This window comes from Cinclus cinclus, chromosome 13, assembly GCF_963662255.1.
Source record: "Cinclus cinclus chromosome 13, bCinCin1.1, whole genome shotgun sequence".
NCBI classification, from domain to species: Eukaryota; Metazoa; Chordata; class Aves; order Passeriformes; family Cinclidae; genus Cinclus; species Cinclus cinclus.
In genome coordinates, this window is record NC_085058.1 from 12,584,431 (window position 1) to 12,603,294 (window position 18,864).

Genomic DNA, 18,864 nt, shown 5'->3' on the forward strand with positions numbered 1-18,864 from the left:
ATAATTCTAGACTCTAAACAAATACTTTATAGCCAGGAGAGATTGGTAAAAGAAATGAAGTTGAGAAAAGTATGCGGGAGTTCCCACCACCTCCCCTTCTTTGATCTTTATCTGCCCATACGTATAAGAAATCACATCCACGTCTGTAGTTTGGCTGTATCTGACATGGAATTCTGGGGTTCTTGTAGGTCCTATACAAAACCCAACAAAGTGAGTGAGGCACTTTCCATCAAATGCAATGGCTTTTATATCAAGATTTATTAACTAAGTGCCTGACAGTGATAGTTTGGTTGAGAGCATGTAGCAGAATTAAAAACAAAAAGGGAATTTCTTAGTTAATATATTTCCACAAATATTCCTTAAGTGAAAATGCTAATAATAAAACACAGAACCCACAAAATCCCTCCAAACTCCTCCCTTCTTCAAACCCTTCAAATACAAGCAACCAGGGAATTTTATAAATAGATATTCTTACCTTTACTACAAAAAATTCATGCGGAAGTCCTATCTTGGAATAAGCTGTTCATTAGTTGGCTTGGCAGAAGGAACATAATCCAAATGAATGAGCTGCCAAGAGTATTTTTAGTGGTTTTATATGTTGCCCATTCAAATCTTGGAAAATTTCTTCAGAAAATTGGACAAACTGACCACTCATTTTTATAGGCTTTCACAAGATCTAAAAGGGAAAAACAACTATTGTATTTAGCATCTATTAATGGAGGTTTCAGGCTACAGAACTTGAGAAGGTACTGCTGGGAAGCTAATACAATAACCATAAAATATTGGACTGATAATAGGAAACACTGGCACCGAACAGATATGGAAAGAGTCATGCTAATATTCCATATCCAGGCCTGCTGCCCTGTGCCGAGTGCTAAAGATACTGTGGTGAAACATACACAGTAGTAGAGATCTGGAACAAAATCAGAGTCAAACTCAAGATAGATGAAATTGTCTTTTTCTCCCATGAATGCTATTCATTGGCTAATTCTGTCTTTGGAGAATTAAAAGCCAGGAACTTGGACACAGAAGAGAAAGCAAGTTGCGCTAACATTTTTCCAAATGGGGAAATATATGTCTTTATCCCACATGTGTAATTAAGCCCTCATCTTCCTTTATTTGAAGTCAGTGGCTTTTTCTGTTTCTCTTGCTTCTTTGGGAATTGGATTTAGACCTGTGCTGCCATTGTAACTGTTCCCTAGACAATTTTTTTCTTCCCAAGCTGGAAGCTAGAAAATCAATAAAAGGAAAACTATTCACCAGATATCAAATGAGTTTCAGTGGATTATATTTTATTTGACTTAAAGTGGAAAGGAATGACAAGAGAATATTACATTTTTAATCCCACATAAAACACATTTCTGGGAAACTGTTCTCTGCACACTGACCTTTTTTTTTTCTCGTCTTTTTTAAACCTGTACATAAGTTATATCCAAAAGCTGCCCTCAGAACTTCTGCATACTGAAATCCTCTACAAGATGAAATATAGGCAGGAGATTTTAATGCTTGTTTTGTGTTGGTTGTTTTGGTTGTTTTGGTTGTTTTTTTGGAATTTTTTGGTTGTTTTTTTTGAATTTTTTTATAATAAAGCAAACGAACAAACAAAAAAAAACACGAAAAACCCCCCTTCCTGACAAATTTAAGTGTGTTTTGCTTCTTGTGAGGGAACATAGCTGGAGAAAGCTTGAGATGTCAGAATTGGTACAAGCTTTTGGTTGTGAATAATCAGAGATCAAACAAAAGTTACATCTCTGGTAGAGCAGAAGCAGCTTAAGGACCCATTTGAGTGGTGCAGGTGCCCACCCAGGAAGGATCCCAACATCTTCAAGTCAGGCTGCCCTTGTGTAAAGCAGCCCCTTCCAAGCAATGAATGAAACTCTTCTTCAGGGGCAGGAAATCACCTGGAGCCAGGGGAGCTGAGCAAACTTAAATATTGAATTTGTCTCTCAGTTAAGATGGGGAAGAAAAAGAAACACTGAAATTATACTTTGATTTTGGATCAGTTATGCCATTGATTAATATCACCCGAAGATCAGCTCATGGTTAAAAGGGCAAGAACTGCTTTCTCTGAGAAGAAAACTCACTGGGCTAAATTTGATTTATGTGACAGTAAAGAGGCACCATGATCAGGCTGGCAAGTTTTAGAGTTACTTTGAGCAGAGTGTCAGTCAGACTGCTTTTCAGTTATAGAATTAGTAAATCTTCCCTTCAATATATTAATTTAAAATGGCTCTTCAAAAAGTGATGTCTGCCATAAAAATCAGGGCTAACAAATACATTAACATAAAATAATTCCTTTTAAAATTTATGAATTTGTCTACATTTATAGAAATAGAAATTAGGATTTGTATAATTGCTGTCATCTAACAATATGGATTTGATATTTTTCCTTTTGATATTTGTTCTGTTGCCAGGCCGTATCTGCTTATGGTCTGTGATCTGCTTTGCATTAAGTTTATAGAAATATTACCATTAAAAGTGCTACATGTAGTATTAAATAGCAGGGTGAGGCAGGAGACATGAGTAGAATCACTTGTTCACAAATGAGGAGTTTGGATGCCTCATCTCAGTGATAGGGTATAAATACCTATAATCAAATCATTGGCCTGGCACTATGGATAGTCCTGGTATGAAATTGAGGCAGGCAAGAGTGCAATATCCCAATATCCAGGGTTATGAATATTGCAGATTATGGATAGACAAAATGCACAAGAAAGACTTTCCTATACTGGCTGCTCTTGCTACAGTTTATTCTTCTGTCAGTATTTCCCCTATAAACTCCCTTTATTCATAGGCTTGGCAGTTAGCCATAAAATTTTGCTTCTAGCAGGAACTTGGCAGGCAGTGTCTCAAGTCAGGAAAATTATTTTAAACAATTTTTTTAAATATATGTATTGGGGCTTTTTTAAAAGTTAGAGGTGCAGTAATTTTTTTCTGAGAAAAATGATTGGTTTTAGTGGGGGTTTATCATTGTAAATTCTGTAAACATTCTCCTAGAAAAGGAAAAAAAAATGCTGCAAACAAATATTGAAAACATGACTTTTCTTTCCAAAGAAAGGTGTACGAAGGTATAGTACACATAAGTGTCAATGACTTGTGTATTTACAAGTGATGGTTTTTAGGGTATTGCTTTAAATCAAATTTCTCATGTGTCACTATGATGGAATAAAGCTTGCTTATGATGTTATAAACTGTTAGGGAAATAGTGTGCACCATAAGTAATTTTAAATGCTCACTCTCCCTCTTGATTTACTTTTCCATAACCTGTCTGTAAGTTTTGTATACAAGAGTCTTGGAAAATCAGCCCTTCAACAAGTTCAGCATAATACACTAATTAGCAAGGTTGTGTGAGCAAGTGGTGCCATTATGTCAGTCTGTTTTATGGAGGGAGTGCACTCGGGCTGTGGGAGCATTCATGGGAGCAGAACAGCCTTTCTCATGCTTCAGAGTTTGCAGTGGAAATTTGGGCAAATTACCTGGACCACCACACATCAGCAGGAGAGATTTCCATGGTGATTGTGGTTCTCACAGCTAGCCTGTAAGAAACAATTCCCTCCCTCCATGCTCTCCCCTGTCACTTTTCTCCTACAGTAAACTCTAAGTTTGCTGCCCTATTGATTCTATTCTAGATGTTCAGAAGCTGATAGCATTCCTGCCATAGCTCTCCTTAGACTGGAATGGCTTCCTCAAATACTGTCAAGTGGGTTGCATCAAATGATCACATCAAGAAGGACATGAGGAGTCCTAAACCAGCACAGGAATGTTATTAAAAGGGGATGAGTCTATGATAGGTACCTGACCCACAGGAGAAATGCATGGGATTTCTTCTTGTTTGTACTGTTTTTTTACATGAAAAGCATTATTTAAAAGCATTGAAGAATATGTAATCACAGAAGTAGGATTGCAATTTCATATGGCATTAGAATATGGGGAAAAAAAAAACCCAAAACCCTGAAAATTAAGCCTCAACAGGGAAAATTTTGCATATTTGACAGTGGCACCAACGTTCCCCTGTGTGATCCTTGAAAGCTGATGGTCGTCTCCTTTCACAGAAATAATGCCCATCCTTTCATCCATGTTACTCTTGTTTTTCCACTGCATGCACTGAAGTGAGACCAGTTTTAAAAATTGCATGGTAAAGCATTTAAAAGAACCTTCATTTGGATGTTTGCAAATACATTTAATAAGTTAATTCAAAAAATAATGCCAGATATATTTCCCAGAAATTGGAATCTCTATTTCTATTATGCACCTGAGGCATTCTGCATGTTGGACTCTGGCTGACCTGCCACACTGTTTGTGCTGGATGGGGAACATGTGGTGGGCTGTGTGAAGGTGGAAAAATCCACTGTATCCAGGTGCAAATTTTGAATATGCATTCAGTAAAGCTTAGATGCATTATTGCTGTTTTATGAACTCCAGGAAATATATGGACTGGTGTTAATGCAAATTTATGAGTAGGCCCAGAGATAATTAAGATATCCAAATGTCTTGAAGACTGTATTCCTCACCGTGCTTTGTACCTACTGTAGATACCATATTTGAAAGGGCTATGTTTAGAGTTGCAAATCAGGAGGTGGAAGAGCTCTACAAGGTGCATGAAAATCTGTTTTGGGCACTGAGATAAAATTCTCGGCTGTGCTACTCTCACAAAGCACTTCATCCTTCTTCCTGAGGTCAGAGTCTCATCCCTAAAATGGACATATTGCATAACCTCAAAAAGCTGCAAAGAAAAAGTTTAAAGACTGCCTATTGTATTTGTATTGTGAAAATGCTCTTATTATGTCTGTGCCAAGTTTTCTTTACACAACTACATGCAAAGGCTGAGTATTTAAATACCATATTGTGGAGAATGCTTTCTAATTGTTAATTTATAAATTATTTTATTACATACTAGGACATAACTTTTAAGTTCTTCATTGGGAATGTTATTATAATCAATGATTAAAAGCATATAATGTTTCTAATAAACTTTTTAACGCACCCCCATTCCTTCTTTTTTGCCCATTTTAAAATTCTGCCTTTATCTCTCTTCCAAGCTCTGGCAAATGTTTGCCTCAGGCTGGCTACTGAGAAAGTGGGCATAGTGTGCTACAATTTATATTGGTTTATTGGTTATGTTTCCTTTCAGAACCTCTGTGTGTTTTCCAGGGTCTGTAGCTTTTGAGCTGTTTGCCAGCTACACGTGCAAATCTTCAAGTTCTAACTCTCCAGACCATTTAGAAATTGAGGGAATTGGAGTGATGCTAAACACTTCTCAGTGTAGTTTCCATTTCAAATGGGGCAGATTCAGAGGAATGGATATGTATTGAGAGTTCAAATTCATATATTTCCATCTACGTAGTCATATGTACTTTTAAATCTTGGAAGACAACTAAATACTGGAAACTCGGAGACAAGCTTTTCATATTTTTCATCCTTGGCAGCTGTCCTGGATGGTTAGACCTAAAGGCTGATTAGAGACTTGGTCTGCCTCCCTGACTGTCACCAAAGTTAGTGAATAGCCTTCCCCCCTGTTCTCAAGAGAGTATTTACAGCTGCAGATAAGCAGATACAGGGCTTATATAGCTCTGGTTGGGCAAGCATGAATGTAACCTGGGCAACTAAGTCTAGATTTTTCAGGTGCATTGCCAGTGATGTCATGCACCGGTGTTTGCTGGATGTGCTTATCAGGGTTTTCAAAAGGGATCCTCCCTTTCTAGATGTTTTTCTGTCAGAATAGCAGTTTATGGAATATCACCCAAGGAAATAAAACAGTTTGCTGTTGTTCAGAGAGGCCAGAAACAAGTGTTTCTCTTGTCAAAGTCGGCAATGGAATTAAAAGGTACCCTGGGACTGTGGTGTAGGTCATCAAATCTGTCAGCAGTGAGTAAAACAGAATTTGTGTGGAGTTTTGTAAACCCATCTGAACGATGTAATTAACTCAGAAATTGAGAAACGGCAACTTAATTATGCTTTAAGTACTTCAATACTGATTCCTTTAAGCAGGAATGTGTAGGTGCTGTCCCTAGCAGTTAGATGCAGAAGGAGGGAGCTGTAGATGTCAGGTATTCTAATGCAGTTGCTTTCTGCTTGGGCTGGTTAGCGAGGGATCCACAGTTTCTTCTCCATGCCCACAAATTCCATGTTCCCTCTGTTGCTGCTCACAAAGAAGGAAGGAGGGGATACAGTCTCTTTTCAGTGCCAAAAGCCTCAACTAGCTCATAGGTGCCAAACAGCCAAGCAACATTTCATCCCTTCCTGAATGCCAAAAGCCTCAAGTATCCCTGCTCCACCTGCCAAAACCTCCAACTCTGTCCTGACAACTCCTGCAGAGCAGGCCTGTGCTGTCAATATGAAATTTTGCAACACTCTGACAACGGAAAAATCTGGATGCAGCATAACATTGAAAAACATGCTGAGATTTGACTGCAGTTTAGTATGGAAATGAATTATGCTGTAAATATTTCCTGTGTGTGACACTTGTGCATGCTTTATTCTCCAAAATTTGAATTTATTCAAAACTTCTTTAGAATGAAAATACATTGCAGAATTCAACACTTGAGAGGTCTAGAGTCTATCTGAGCCCCCAGATGTATTTTTTCATGTAGCTCAATAAGTCCATAATTTGCCTTTTGGTCCATTCATTGCTGGTGATTCACCTTGTTATGAGCTTTACCAGCTTGTGTTTCTGAAATGTTATTGTGGGCCACAGGTTCCATTTTTCAGTGAGTTTCAGTGCTGAGGCCAAGTGCAAGGAATAGGTAATGTAACTGAAACAATGTTAACAATTTTAAACCTAATTAATTCTAAACATCTGCTTAAAATAGCTGCATTTACTCCCAGGTGTTTTTTATCAGTATAAAATAATAATGCATTGTTTTTTTCCAGGATTTTAAAATTCCAGATATGTTCTTTTTAACATGCAGAGTAATACATAATTTACTTTGGTGCATAGAAGTAAAAGATTTATTAAACTCAATGACATATACAGTGCACAATTATGTAATATATAATGCATTCAGCAATAGTAGGATTATATCAGGAAATGTCTTTAAATCTGTTTTAAGGAAACAAGAGGAGTTTTAAAGCTCAGACCAGGTAAAGCAAGATCTTTTATTAATAATTCTTATTTGTCTAGAAATATGTTTTGACTGTTCTATTTAGTCGCTGCCACAAGTGAAATAGTTTTTCCTAGATCTGTAATCTTCATTCTGCACCTCACTTAGGATAAGAAATAGAGGTGTAAATCATTTTTGTATGTAACCTTAGCAGTGAAAGAGATTTCTAGTGTAGCTCTAGACATAACAGCCAGAGTTAAAAGTGAAGGATACAGTTCTGAGGCTGAATAGCACATCCAGTGATTATCTGCAGGTAAATACTTGCTCTGTCCTGCTCATGGACACAGTCATCAGTGCAATTTGATACCTCTTCCACCAAGAGTAGTGTCTGGAAACAAGTATCTGGGAAATGCATCACAGAGCTACTCAGGCAGGATATTTTCCCTTCAGTGCCATAATTCCTTTTTCTGCCTCTGTTTGGAGCTGTTGTAGGTATGAGGAGAAGCAAAAGGCACAGAGCAGTGCTGCACATGAAGATTAGTGAAGAGCAAAATAACCTTGTGCTTTGGAAGACTCTGAAAGTCAGGACAGTGCTAATACTATTTATGGGTTGTGAGAGTGGGAAGAAGCAATGAAAAGGAAATGCTTCATCTCTGTTCAAAACACCACTAAAGATGAAATTCCCTCCTGGGAGAAGGGCCAGCACTGAGCTTTGGTTATTGCTTAATTTACGCCTTCAGTGGTAAAGAAGTGGTGTTTATACTCTTCAACATGTTCCTTCCCTTGGATGAGTTTAATCTGAAGAACCTAAATTCTCTATTTACTAATAAGAAATGCATTATTAAATACCAATATTCTATAACTGTGCCAGTGCTCTTCCATAATTTTCTTTTAGAGTCTGGCAAGCCTTACTGAATTAATACAAACCACTTTAGTAAGCAGCTGTGAGAAAAACAAAAGCACAGCCACCCAGAGAGCTGCAGTGACATTGGCATAAGAACAGGTATATTGGTAAATATTCCTCCATATCCAAGTCCTTACTTGAAATGACAAAGACTTATTTTCTGAGCCACATCACTTTAACCTGTTTGAATAGAGCATTTCTGTGTATCCACCCAGCCTAGGCATGATCTGTGTGACATTGCTGCATCTGCTGCCCAGAGTTTGCACTGAATCTCTTCTAGAACCTGACAGAGCTGGTCACCCTGCCCTGGGGAGGGGCTTAGGGGCTGCCACAGGGCAGGATTTGTGTTGATGTGTGAATGGCACAGGGACTGTCACATGAGGACCCTGGCAGAAGAATCTGTGTGCCAGGTCTCTCTGCACTTTTTTCACTGCACGTACTGCTGCCCCAACTCTCGTGTCAAACACTATGGACTTGCCTTGTGTTTGTGTTCAAAGAATTGTATGCTAAAAACTCTGTAAAACAAACATCTAAGGTATCAGGGCATTTCTGTTGAGAAGCTGAATCTTTGTTATGCTGAATGCTAAACATTTACATATCCAAGCCTTATGTAATAGATGTCTGAATAATAATAAAACTGCATAAACTGACCTTCGTTCTCTGGCACCACTTCTCCTTTGAAGTCTGCATGACCAAATTCAAGACAATTATGTCATCCTTCATAACAGCCAAACAAAAGTTTGGCCAAATAATTTTTTTCTCCCTCTGACAGTGCTGTGTTTGATTTTTGTAATGTGTGTTAATGTAGCTGTTGTTATTTACTGGGTGCTACAAGTGACTGTAAAAATCCCCTTGTTTGGGAGAAATGATCAGCCCTGTTAACATCTGGATTTCATTTATTTTACCTCAGTGCCCACTTCTGCTATGTTCAGTTACTTGAGTAGTACATTTCAAGGCGAGGTGGCCTGAGAACACATGCACACCAATAATTTGCAGAACATGGTAGTACAGTGTGTGCCCATATGTGACAGAAGCAAAAACAGAGCCCTGGATGGAAGAAGGGAAACTGGCACTAACACTTTCCCCTCTGTTCAAGTCTACCAGTGCCACACTGCAGTAAAATTCTCTGTGGACAGCACTGTCTCTGTCAGCTGAGGGTTGTCAGCACAGAACTCAGATTGCACATTACTGTGCCTCAAACCCCGAGGAAGTCTTGACAAACTGTCATCTCAGTCTTTGAGGCTCTGTCTACATCACCAAGTGCTTCAAAACTCAAGAGTTTATTTTCCCTTACCCCCTGATTCAAGTAATCATTGCCCAGGTCCATGTTTAGTGTTGTGACTTCTTTGTTTTCAAAATGAGTTAGGTTGGGATGGAATATTTTGAGTCTGCCTTTACCATGCACACTGGATTTCTGCAGAAACTTTGTATAGGTTCTAAGCTATTGCTCTGATTGCAATGTTTGCATCTAACCCTGTGTTCACTTGTGGTACAACTCCTTCCAGTTGTGTGTTTTCCCACCCAGCTCCACGTAAAGAGCAGCAAACCATCTAGGTTGTGTTTATAGCTGGTTTAAGTTATTTTATCTGGATTCACTGCAGCACTTGTGGCTTCCTCATGTAACATCAAGGGTGCGCATGTCCACGCACACATTTATGTTCGTGCTGGTACATAAATACTTCCACAATGAATATGCAAAATATGTGTGTTGCACCTCATCTGTTGCAAAATTAAGTCACTAAAGGAAAAACTCTTCTAATATGGTCCAATGTTTCCCTGCTGAACCATGTTAGAATTATGACTGAAGTCAATAAAAACATGAAAAACTGAAATCAAGCAAGCTGAGAATGCAGTCCTGATGTACAGTAATATCCTTCTGTGTCCATTTGCAATTAACTCTCAATTTAATTCCTAAATGAGTTTCCAGGGCTTTGTTGGTGTAAATCATTATGTTGGTGATTTTTTCTTTATTTTACTTCAATTTAGTACCATGGTGAGGACAAATGTAATGTGCAGAGTTTATGAAACCAGACAGCTAGTAAATCAATATTATTTTGGTAGTAAATTACTAAGTCAGAGCAAGTTACTTTTAACTCTTTCCCATGGGACAAATAGCTTGAACTTGCTGGAGCTTAAATCAACACTGTGGGCACTGAATTAGTCAATGATTCTAAAGAAGGCTTTGTTGGCATGAAGTTCTGCTTTGATCGTCATAGTATTTACAGCTTTTTAATTAGATACAGTTCAGAACAATGGCTTTTATCAAAGCAGTTTGGGAAGTGAACAACTGGACTTTGTTTAGGGCTTTAGATGACATTCTGTCTGTTAATATCATGTGGCTGGTTTCAATACAATGATGAAGTTAGGATTATTTTAGGCATTGTCACTGCTTTGTCAAAAGAAACTAGCTATTCTAAAAAAGAGTGGCATGTGTTGCTTTTTTAATATCACAAGTTTAGTAATTTCTCAACATGCCAAAACCCAAACATTTGCTTTGTGCTTGCAGAGAACAGACTAATTTTGCACCCATAAATTTGATAGAAGGGACCCTTTTGTTCATCTTGATTTATTTTTCTGTGCCAAGTGACTTGTTGGGAAGTGCTGAGCTTTTTTTTCGTCAAGGCTGAAGGCAGTTGGTTCCATTTTCAGTGTCAGACATTTCAGACTTGGCTTCTGATATAAAGTAAACCCAACATCAGTGTGAAAATTCCTCGGGGATCTTGGCAGAGCTATGCTCTATCATTTTTGGAATGGTAGATTGGCCTAAGACTGCTCTTAAAGCTTTACGGTAAGCGATTGTAAAATTTGTAAATTTATAAGAGCAAGAAAGTTAAGAAGCCACTGATGTTTTTAGACCAACTTCTGCAATTCAGTGTTCAAATAGAGATTCTTATCCTCTAATAAACAATTAACTTTTTTTTTTTTTACAAGTTGACCACTGAAGTCAATGAGAATAAAAAATTTGGCGGAAATAGTTGTTTTATTAAAGCTTGAATTAACTTTTCATGTTCTCTCAGTTGCAATTCTTCTGGGGCAGAGTAAATACTGGTCAATATTTTCTGCCACCTGAGAAAAATAACTCACTGCCTCACTTTTATCCACAATCTGACTTTCATTATGATGCCAAAAGCCATTACTTTATGCTAATGGTATTTTTATATGAAAACTATCACCATAGTGGTTTGAGAAACTGTTTTTTTAATCTTAAGCTGGGTGTAAATAGGATTCTAAAAATCTTAGCTTCATTGTAACAGACCCATCATGTGTTTGAACATGATGTCTGTGTGTTTTAGACTGTTGAGTTCCTGCACAGAATGTTGGGCATAGAGGGGTTGGGAGCAGCAGCATGTTTAGGCATAGCAGTTCTTTGGTAGGAGGCAGCACATGATATACACTGGATCTTCAAAGACTCTGCTTTTCCCCCATATAATTGTTAAGCATTAAAATAGTAAATTTGAAATATGGTAAATAAGCAGCAGAGTAACATAACTGGTACTATTGATGCCAAACAGTAAAACATATTTTGAAAAGATTTTTTTCTTCCTTTCCATCTTCCTTTTTTTTTTTTTTTTCCTTTAGAACTCCAGAACTGCCCGCTCAGATGAAGATAAGGATGATTCCTGGGATGCCTGGGGGGCCTGGAGTGATTGCTCACGGACCTGTGGAGGGGGAGCCTCCTACTCTCTGAGGAGATGCTTAAATGGCAGGTAAGGCACATTCTGATGGGTGTGGTGGTTCTTCTGCAGCTCTGGCACATTTCCAATCCTCTTCTGGTTGCTTCTGTCTCTGAGACCAAATGACGTATAAGATAGAGCAACTGTTATAAAATACTGCTTTTAATACGTGTTTGTAATACACAAATAACTTAGGCTTTAACTCTGAACTTTAACATGTTATGAAATACAATTGTGGAAGAGCAGGAATTATTTATTTAGTGTGGTCATATAGACAGGGGAGTCCCTTTCACTGTAACACAGATCAAATGGTGAGTTTCCTGTGTACAAGTTAGCCTGCACTTGGACATGACTTGACATAATGTTCAAGTGCCTGCTGCCCATGTGGATGCATCAAATGCTGCTTTGTCTTAGGGAAGGACAGTACCAGAAGCCATAATCTCAAATTGCACCAAGGGAGATTCAGGTTAGATGTTAAGAGGAATTTCTTCACAGAAAGACGATTAGACACTGGAACGGGCTCTCGAGGAAGGTGGTGCAGTCCCTGGAAGTGTTTAAGGAAGGAGTGAACCTGGAACTCAGTGCCATGGTCTAAATTGACATGGTGGTGTTGGGTCACAGGCTGCACTCAATGATCTCAGAGATCTTTTCCAACCAAGCTGATTCTCTTATCCTTCTCTGCCAGCTCTTTCTATGCAGTGCTCCTGGTAGCCATATGTTTTCATGGATCAGTTTTAGTGTGGCTTGAAGAGAAGAGTACATGCAGTGAAAGCCTTTTACCTCAATAGTAAAACTGGACTAATGTCAGACTTGGTACAATCCTTAAAGTAGGAGTAATGCACTAGGCTCATGGTCAGGCAACAAGAGATCCCAGCCAACTTTGAGGCATCTGTGCTGACAACCATAATTGTTTGTTTTACTTGAATTGTTCTTAAACATTTTTAAAACTGATGATTGTGTTTACATTTTTATTTAGTTGAGATTTAAGTTAAATGCCAGGAAGTCACTTTTTTTTAAAGGAAGGCTTGGAGTGTGATGTGCTACTTAAGGGCAAACTCCATTGAGATAAAGATGATTGATTAAAGCACTGCTGGTTTCTTTTAGTGAAAAATGCACAAAGATCTTGGAGAAAAGTAATAGTTCCAGAAAGAAGCCTTGATACTCTACCAATGTGTTAGGGACTGTGAACAAGCTCAATAAATTGTAGCAGTATAAATTCCACTGTGGTTTTATTAATATTTTTAATGTGTTCCCCCATGAAAAACATATGTTTTCCATACCTTGACAAATGCATAGTTTAAAAGGTTTTTTTCTTACGTTTGATTTTTGTAGTAATGTCCAGAAAACCCACAATTGTGAAACAAAGTTTTCACATTTGTGTAAGCCATAAACATTTTTCATTTGCATGTTGTGATGCAGTAAGTCTCACAAACGATTAGAAATTTAAGACGTGCGATATCTTGAGCTTTAACGGTTGTACCTTCAGCTGAACTGAGTTCTTGCTTCAGGTGTCTATTTTGTTTCCTTTTCAAATGCTGTTTTTCAGTCCTTCTCACACTTTATTAAAAAAAAAATTGGTATCAAATTTCATGCAAGAAGAAGAAAATTTCATCCAAGAGATGTAAATTATCAGTTATATGTTCATGCATTCTTTAATATAAGGCACATCTTTTTGGTATGAAGGGATTATTCCAAAACACTATTCCTGATTTTAGAGCAATTACTGCTTATGATTTCTTGTTCAGTCATTTGAAATATGTTTTAAGTTTTTTCAAAGGCTTTACATTGCCATTTTAAACATATCTTACACTGTGAAAAAAGTTGGTTATTGAGAAATTTGGCAGAGTGTATCTTTAAAAAAAGTGTGAAACCCAACCTCCCCAGATTTATGAGACCACAATAAATAACCATGACTCTATTACATGCCTGTTATTTCAGCTACTAACAACAGACTGAGGATCTGAGCTGCCTGGATGTCAGGATTCACATGCATTGGGCACATTTGCATGCAGTGCATGAGAATTCTGTTTAATTTAAAATTATGAATCAGATATTCTGATCTCCTCCTCTAGGTCACATCCCCTTTATTAGAAATAACTTGGTTGCAATCAGCATAGATAAGGCTTAGAGATGCCTTTTTAACAAAATAAATGTGGTTTTCATAAGGTTTGCAGTAAATTGGGCTTACAGGAAAAGTCACACGTTCTCTGTTGAAGAGAGACAACAGTGCAAAGAGTTGAATCCCCAGATCCCCCTTGTATTTAAGCCTTGTATTTTGAGTCCAGATTATGGTAGGGCAGTAGCAATAAAAGTCTAATTTTCTAGAAAATAACTAGCTGTAAAACAGGCAAGGTTGTGTTTCACTATTATACAGTGTAACCATTTCTACTCTTTTTTTTTTTAGGAACTGTGAAGGTCGGAATATTCGATACAAAACCTGCAGTAGTAATGTGAGTCTGGTCTTTAATCCTGTTTTACTCATTCAAAAAATGTGTTAAGGTTTAAGAAATGCTGCTTCTTATTTAAAACCTTATGGTGCATAATTTTATTTCCATCATTATTACCATTTTTAAACATTTCAGTCTGCATGACACCATGAGGTCTCAAATTTAGACTTCCCAAATGGACATTTTCTTTTGAAATTATAGTGCCAGTTGTGATTCAGAATGTTTTATATCACTTATTAGGAGAGTTACACATTTTGGAGGATTAGCAGATCAATTCTCATCTTAAACTAGCAAGTGGTTTTCCTGGGGGTGCTGTCTTGTAGATAAAACATTAAACTGAGCTCTGGATCATTTGTGATCTTCAGTGATATGGTGACTCTCTTCATGTGAGCAAAGAGGTGCCTGGTCCCTTTCAGATCTTAGATAGAACAATTACTCCTCATATTCCCTGTGTTTTCCTAAACCCAGATCTTTATATGTCTGTGTGCAAGATCATTCACATTTAGGTGCACTGGCACAGACGATTTCCATGAGGGAGTGTGAAGCTGGAGTTGTGACCATACAGTTGCTGTTACTGTGATGCAATTGCATTTCATTTTTATAGACACGTTTTATGGAAACCATTCACATACAGCAAACTTCATGACTCGTGTTGCACTGACTCTTAGTCATGCTTTGGGCTGTTTGAACAACTGCTGCCCTTCAGTCTAGGCTGTCCAAGGTGAGCAGCTCAGGCTTTGTGGTACCTCTGGTTTACATAACGTGTGTGCAAGCACAGCCATGCAGGGTGGTTTATGATCTGCACTCACCCCTTTGCTTGGCTTACCTTACAGTACAATGTGACAGTCTTCTGTCCTATTCCAGAAAAGACACCAGGCAGATAAGTAATTAATAATACTCCTAAGAGATGAGGCCTGAATTTCCTTTGGGTTGAATTATACCCAGAGAGGTGTATAAACTCAGGTGATACTCAGTCATTCCCAAACCCTTGGTTTTTGCCAGTAGCAGGCAGCTGTGGAGTGTGACGTGTTCTTAAGATGCCTGACACTGGAAGTTGCCCAGTAAATTTATTGAATCAATGCATCTCTTAGGAGAACTGACCATTCCTGCTTTTCAGTTTGCCACACCTCCAGTGTCTGCTGTGCCAGTTGGCTCCTGCCCTTCTTGAGAATAAAGCTTGCTCACACCTTGAGTTGCTCTACACCCCACTCCTCAGTGTCGGGTGGATTTCCCAGCACAGCAGCTCACAGCCAAAGTTTCTGATGGCAGAAGCAAGTGGAAGTGATAAATGGATCAGTCCCAGTGCATGCAGAAATCAGATTCTGGAGACATAACCTGTCCCTTGCCCTTTCAGAAGAAAAGGCCCAGCAGCTTGGTTCACAATTACCTGAGCTCATCAATTAAAATGCTGCCTGCAAAAATACCCTGACTTTTAAAAGCTGTCTGATAACTTGATAACTTACAGCCAGTCAGGATGTAAGCAATGAACAAACTGTCTCTGAGTGCTCCACTGCTTACCTAAATGTCTGTTTGTATGCACTGTGTACAGTAACACACTTCTGGTGGCTGGGACCTGTGCTCTGCAGATCCCTGCAAGAGTACAGAGGTCGTCTCAGTGAAAGTCATCAGTGAAAAGTCACCTCAGTGAAAAGTCATCTCAGTGAAAAGTTATCTCACCTCGTTCCTCCTGCACCAGGCTGGGGAGCTGCCCAGTGCAGAGAAGGGAGGATGGTCAGGTGAGCCTGGGCGTGTTTCGTGCTCTCATGCACAGGTCTCTATGCTTTCAGTACATCTAAGGGCAGCTGTGGATGCTGTTCATTTTAAGATTTATGCAGTAGAAATCTGATGGAAATGAAGGCACTTTATGCTTCATATCCTCTCTGAACTCCCAGAGAGTTTATCTGAAGTCACTGGAGCCTGTTTTTTAACTTAGGACTTACTTTAAAGCGATAAGTGGCAGGTGCCTTGTATGTGAATCTGTTTGAATTCGTGATGATTCAAATGTTAATTTCCAGACAGGAAACTGCCTTTACAGTTCTGCTTTTGGGGCATGTCTGAAAGGGATCAGGTTTCCATTTCAGTTCAGATACAGTCAGAATCTCTCAGGAATAAGGTTTTTCCTAGATTATGGGTCAGATAATGAGGAACTCCTGAGAAAAATATGTTTAATGAGATTTCCACTGTTAATACAGTTGATCTCTGAAATTGGCATCCCTGAATTCAAGCCCCATATTAGATCTGAGTTAACCTTGAAACAGGACCTTACACCTAATGTAAATCTGAGACTATTAGGCCAGTTTAGTTTCAAATGATATGATTTTCCCAAAAGCATTATTTCTAATCAAGGCTTCTCACTTTAGGAGTGAAATTTTAGTTTGAAAATTAAGAGTTTATACTAGCTTCTTTCCATATTAATAGGTATTACTGGTAACCACATGAGACATTTGGTATAAATACACAGTGTAAAGCTGTCTGCAAATGTAATTTTGCTACATGATACATTACACCACTAACATCTATACTGGGGAGTACAAATGAAGCACAACTTAATATGTGTGTCATTCTAATGAAAAGAACAAGAATCATTTTACCAGAAAATTGGTTTCATGTGGATTTGTAATGGAATAGTAGTAAGTTCATTGAACTCAAGCATAGTTCCAGAATAATATTAGTGATATTTTAATAAAAAATTAATTCAAGATCTTAGCAACAAAATAATTGCTAAGATTAAGGTGTATGTAGAGTCTGCTTATCTTTCTATCATAGCTGAGATGCCAGGTGCATGATTTCCTAAAACTGCATGTGCGCTTTCAGCCTTCTGTATAGAGACTTTAGAGAAATAAACTATCCATTGTATGTTGTTCAATGAGATTTTCAGTCTTTCTTGCCCCCCTTTCTTTAAATTTCAATTTTTGTATATGGTGTTACATTCTAATGCTATGATGTGCGCTATGTGGAAGTGTTTAAGTTAATCCTTTAGGGTCCTATTCACTGAACAAGTTATTTGGGCCATTTTCCCATAAATTTCACATTCTTGTGTGCCAAAAAGTCACTTATATTTCTGCCAGAGTGATTCTTCTACAGTCAGAACAAACACTATTTTGTAAAAGATAGACCTATGTTTAATTCCATTGTAAGTTTTTTATATGCAGATAATGCTCCCCCTTGTTCAACACATTAATCTATAATTGTCCATCATCCACTAAACCAGCTAATTTATCCCATTCAGAAAATCTTGGCTGTACTGTGTCTACTTTAGACTATAATATTGCACCTTGAGTTACATAGTTTCTCTCTAATTTGTTCATTTATTTAGTTTATGCTTATGATGCTGATGCACCATAAAGCTCCCTTGGCTGGGGTGGTTTCCAGCTCAGGTATCTTGACTCTACTTAGAAGTGGCCTGAAAATTGTGAAGGAAAAACACAGAACCTGAAGCTAATTTCAAAAAGAAAACAAAATGACTTCATCAGTTTTGGCTGGGTTTCAACAAAACGAGATTCAAAGAATAAAACTAGACAAAGGACTAGACTTTCTTTGGTGTCATCATTTTTACTGGGAATTTTCTTGCCTTCTCTTTTGTGCTTTTTTCAGTGGAGTAATTGTTGGCAAGAGTCACAGGGTCTGATGCAACTTTCATATTTAGTACATGAACATTGCCTACAAAGATACAGATTTCCCAGGTCAGTTTTGTTTTCAAAGGCTGAGGGTATTCATTGCCAAAACTTAAAGATACATTTTATAAGAAACCAGCCCTTGGATGCAGTAGTTTTTAATCATCTTTTAATCATCTGCCACCAAAAAAAAAAAGGGGGAGTGTATATACATGTGTATATATATATATATATATATATGTATATATATGTGTGTGTGTTTTTAATCGTCATGGTAGTCATGTCTAAAGCATCTTTTTCAGATCTGTCTAATATGTTCATAAGTCATGTCATAAATACATTCATTCCACTGCAAGGTCTGGGTGTGATTATTTTTTGCCAACATTTTCATGTATTAGACTTCATAGATATGTCTTCAGCTCCTTATGTAGTGTATGATCCTGCAAATGGCCTGGCCATGGTTCAGTGGGTCAAGTGTGAGACAAGCTATTGCTGAAATTAAGAAACTGGAGAAATCCTGAAATTAGTAGCAAAAAGCATTTAACAAGTAAGAAAAAAATGTGAAATATTGAGAGGAAAGAGGGAATGGTGGAATGAAGTGATGTCTGAAATAGATTAAAACCAGAGACACACAAACAGGATGAGGGCTGGGTCCCCCCTATCATTCTCTGATATTGTGACCTTGCCCACTTCCTGAACAGAGTTCACCATTGCCTACCATTCACATCTTTGCCCTGCCTTTTCCTTTCTGCTTTTTAAACTCCCTTTCACCTTTCCAACTCACTCTAATGGAATTAAACTGATGTTTACAAGTTCTCTTGTTGTCTTGATTGCATTCATTCTGTGCTTAGTTGTCTTTCTCTTTAAACTCCTTTCTTTACACAAATATTTATTGTTCCCTGAAAGACTGGGATCTGGACTTGGTTGCCATCCAAACTCTGATATAATGCAAATGATCATAATTTCAGCTCTTTGATACCCCTCTGTGATTCTCTTTTTATGCTCCTGCTTTTGAACAGAGCTCAAACATAAAGCAGGTGGAGCTGGCATGTGAATCGAGCTGCCAGAATCACTTTGGGTTCTTTGAAGATGCCAAAAGAGAATAGGGAGATGAGAATTCATTTGCTCTGAAGCAGCCAGGAGGCAAGTGGAAGGAAGGAGCTGCATTGTGTTGAATCAATGAGA

General features: G+C 38.0%; 1 protein-coding gene across 1 annotated transcript in view; it reads left to right on the forward strand.

Annotated features, from left to right (window-relative positions):
• Positions 1–18,864, forward strand: part of ADAMTSL3 (ADAMTS like 3) — a 169,950-nt gene that overhangs the window by 63,531 nt on the left and 87,555 nt on the right. Inside the window, exons 3-4 of the mRNA XM_062501370.1 lie at positions 11,524–11,651; positions 14,023–14,068. Coding sequence (XP_062357354.1) covers positions 11,524–11,651; positions 14,023–14,068 — 174 coding nt within the window. The remainder of the gene's footprint in view (positions 1–11,523; positions 11,652–14,022; positions 14,069–18,864) is intronic.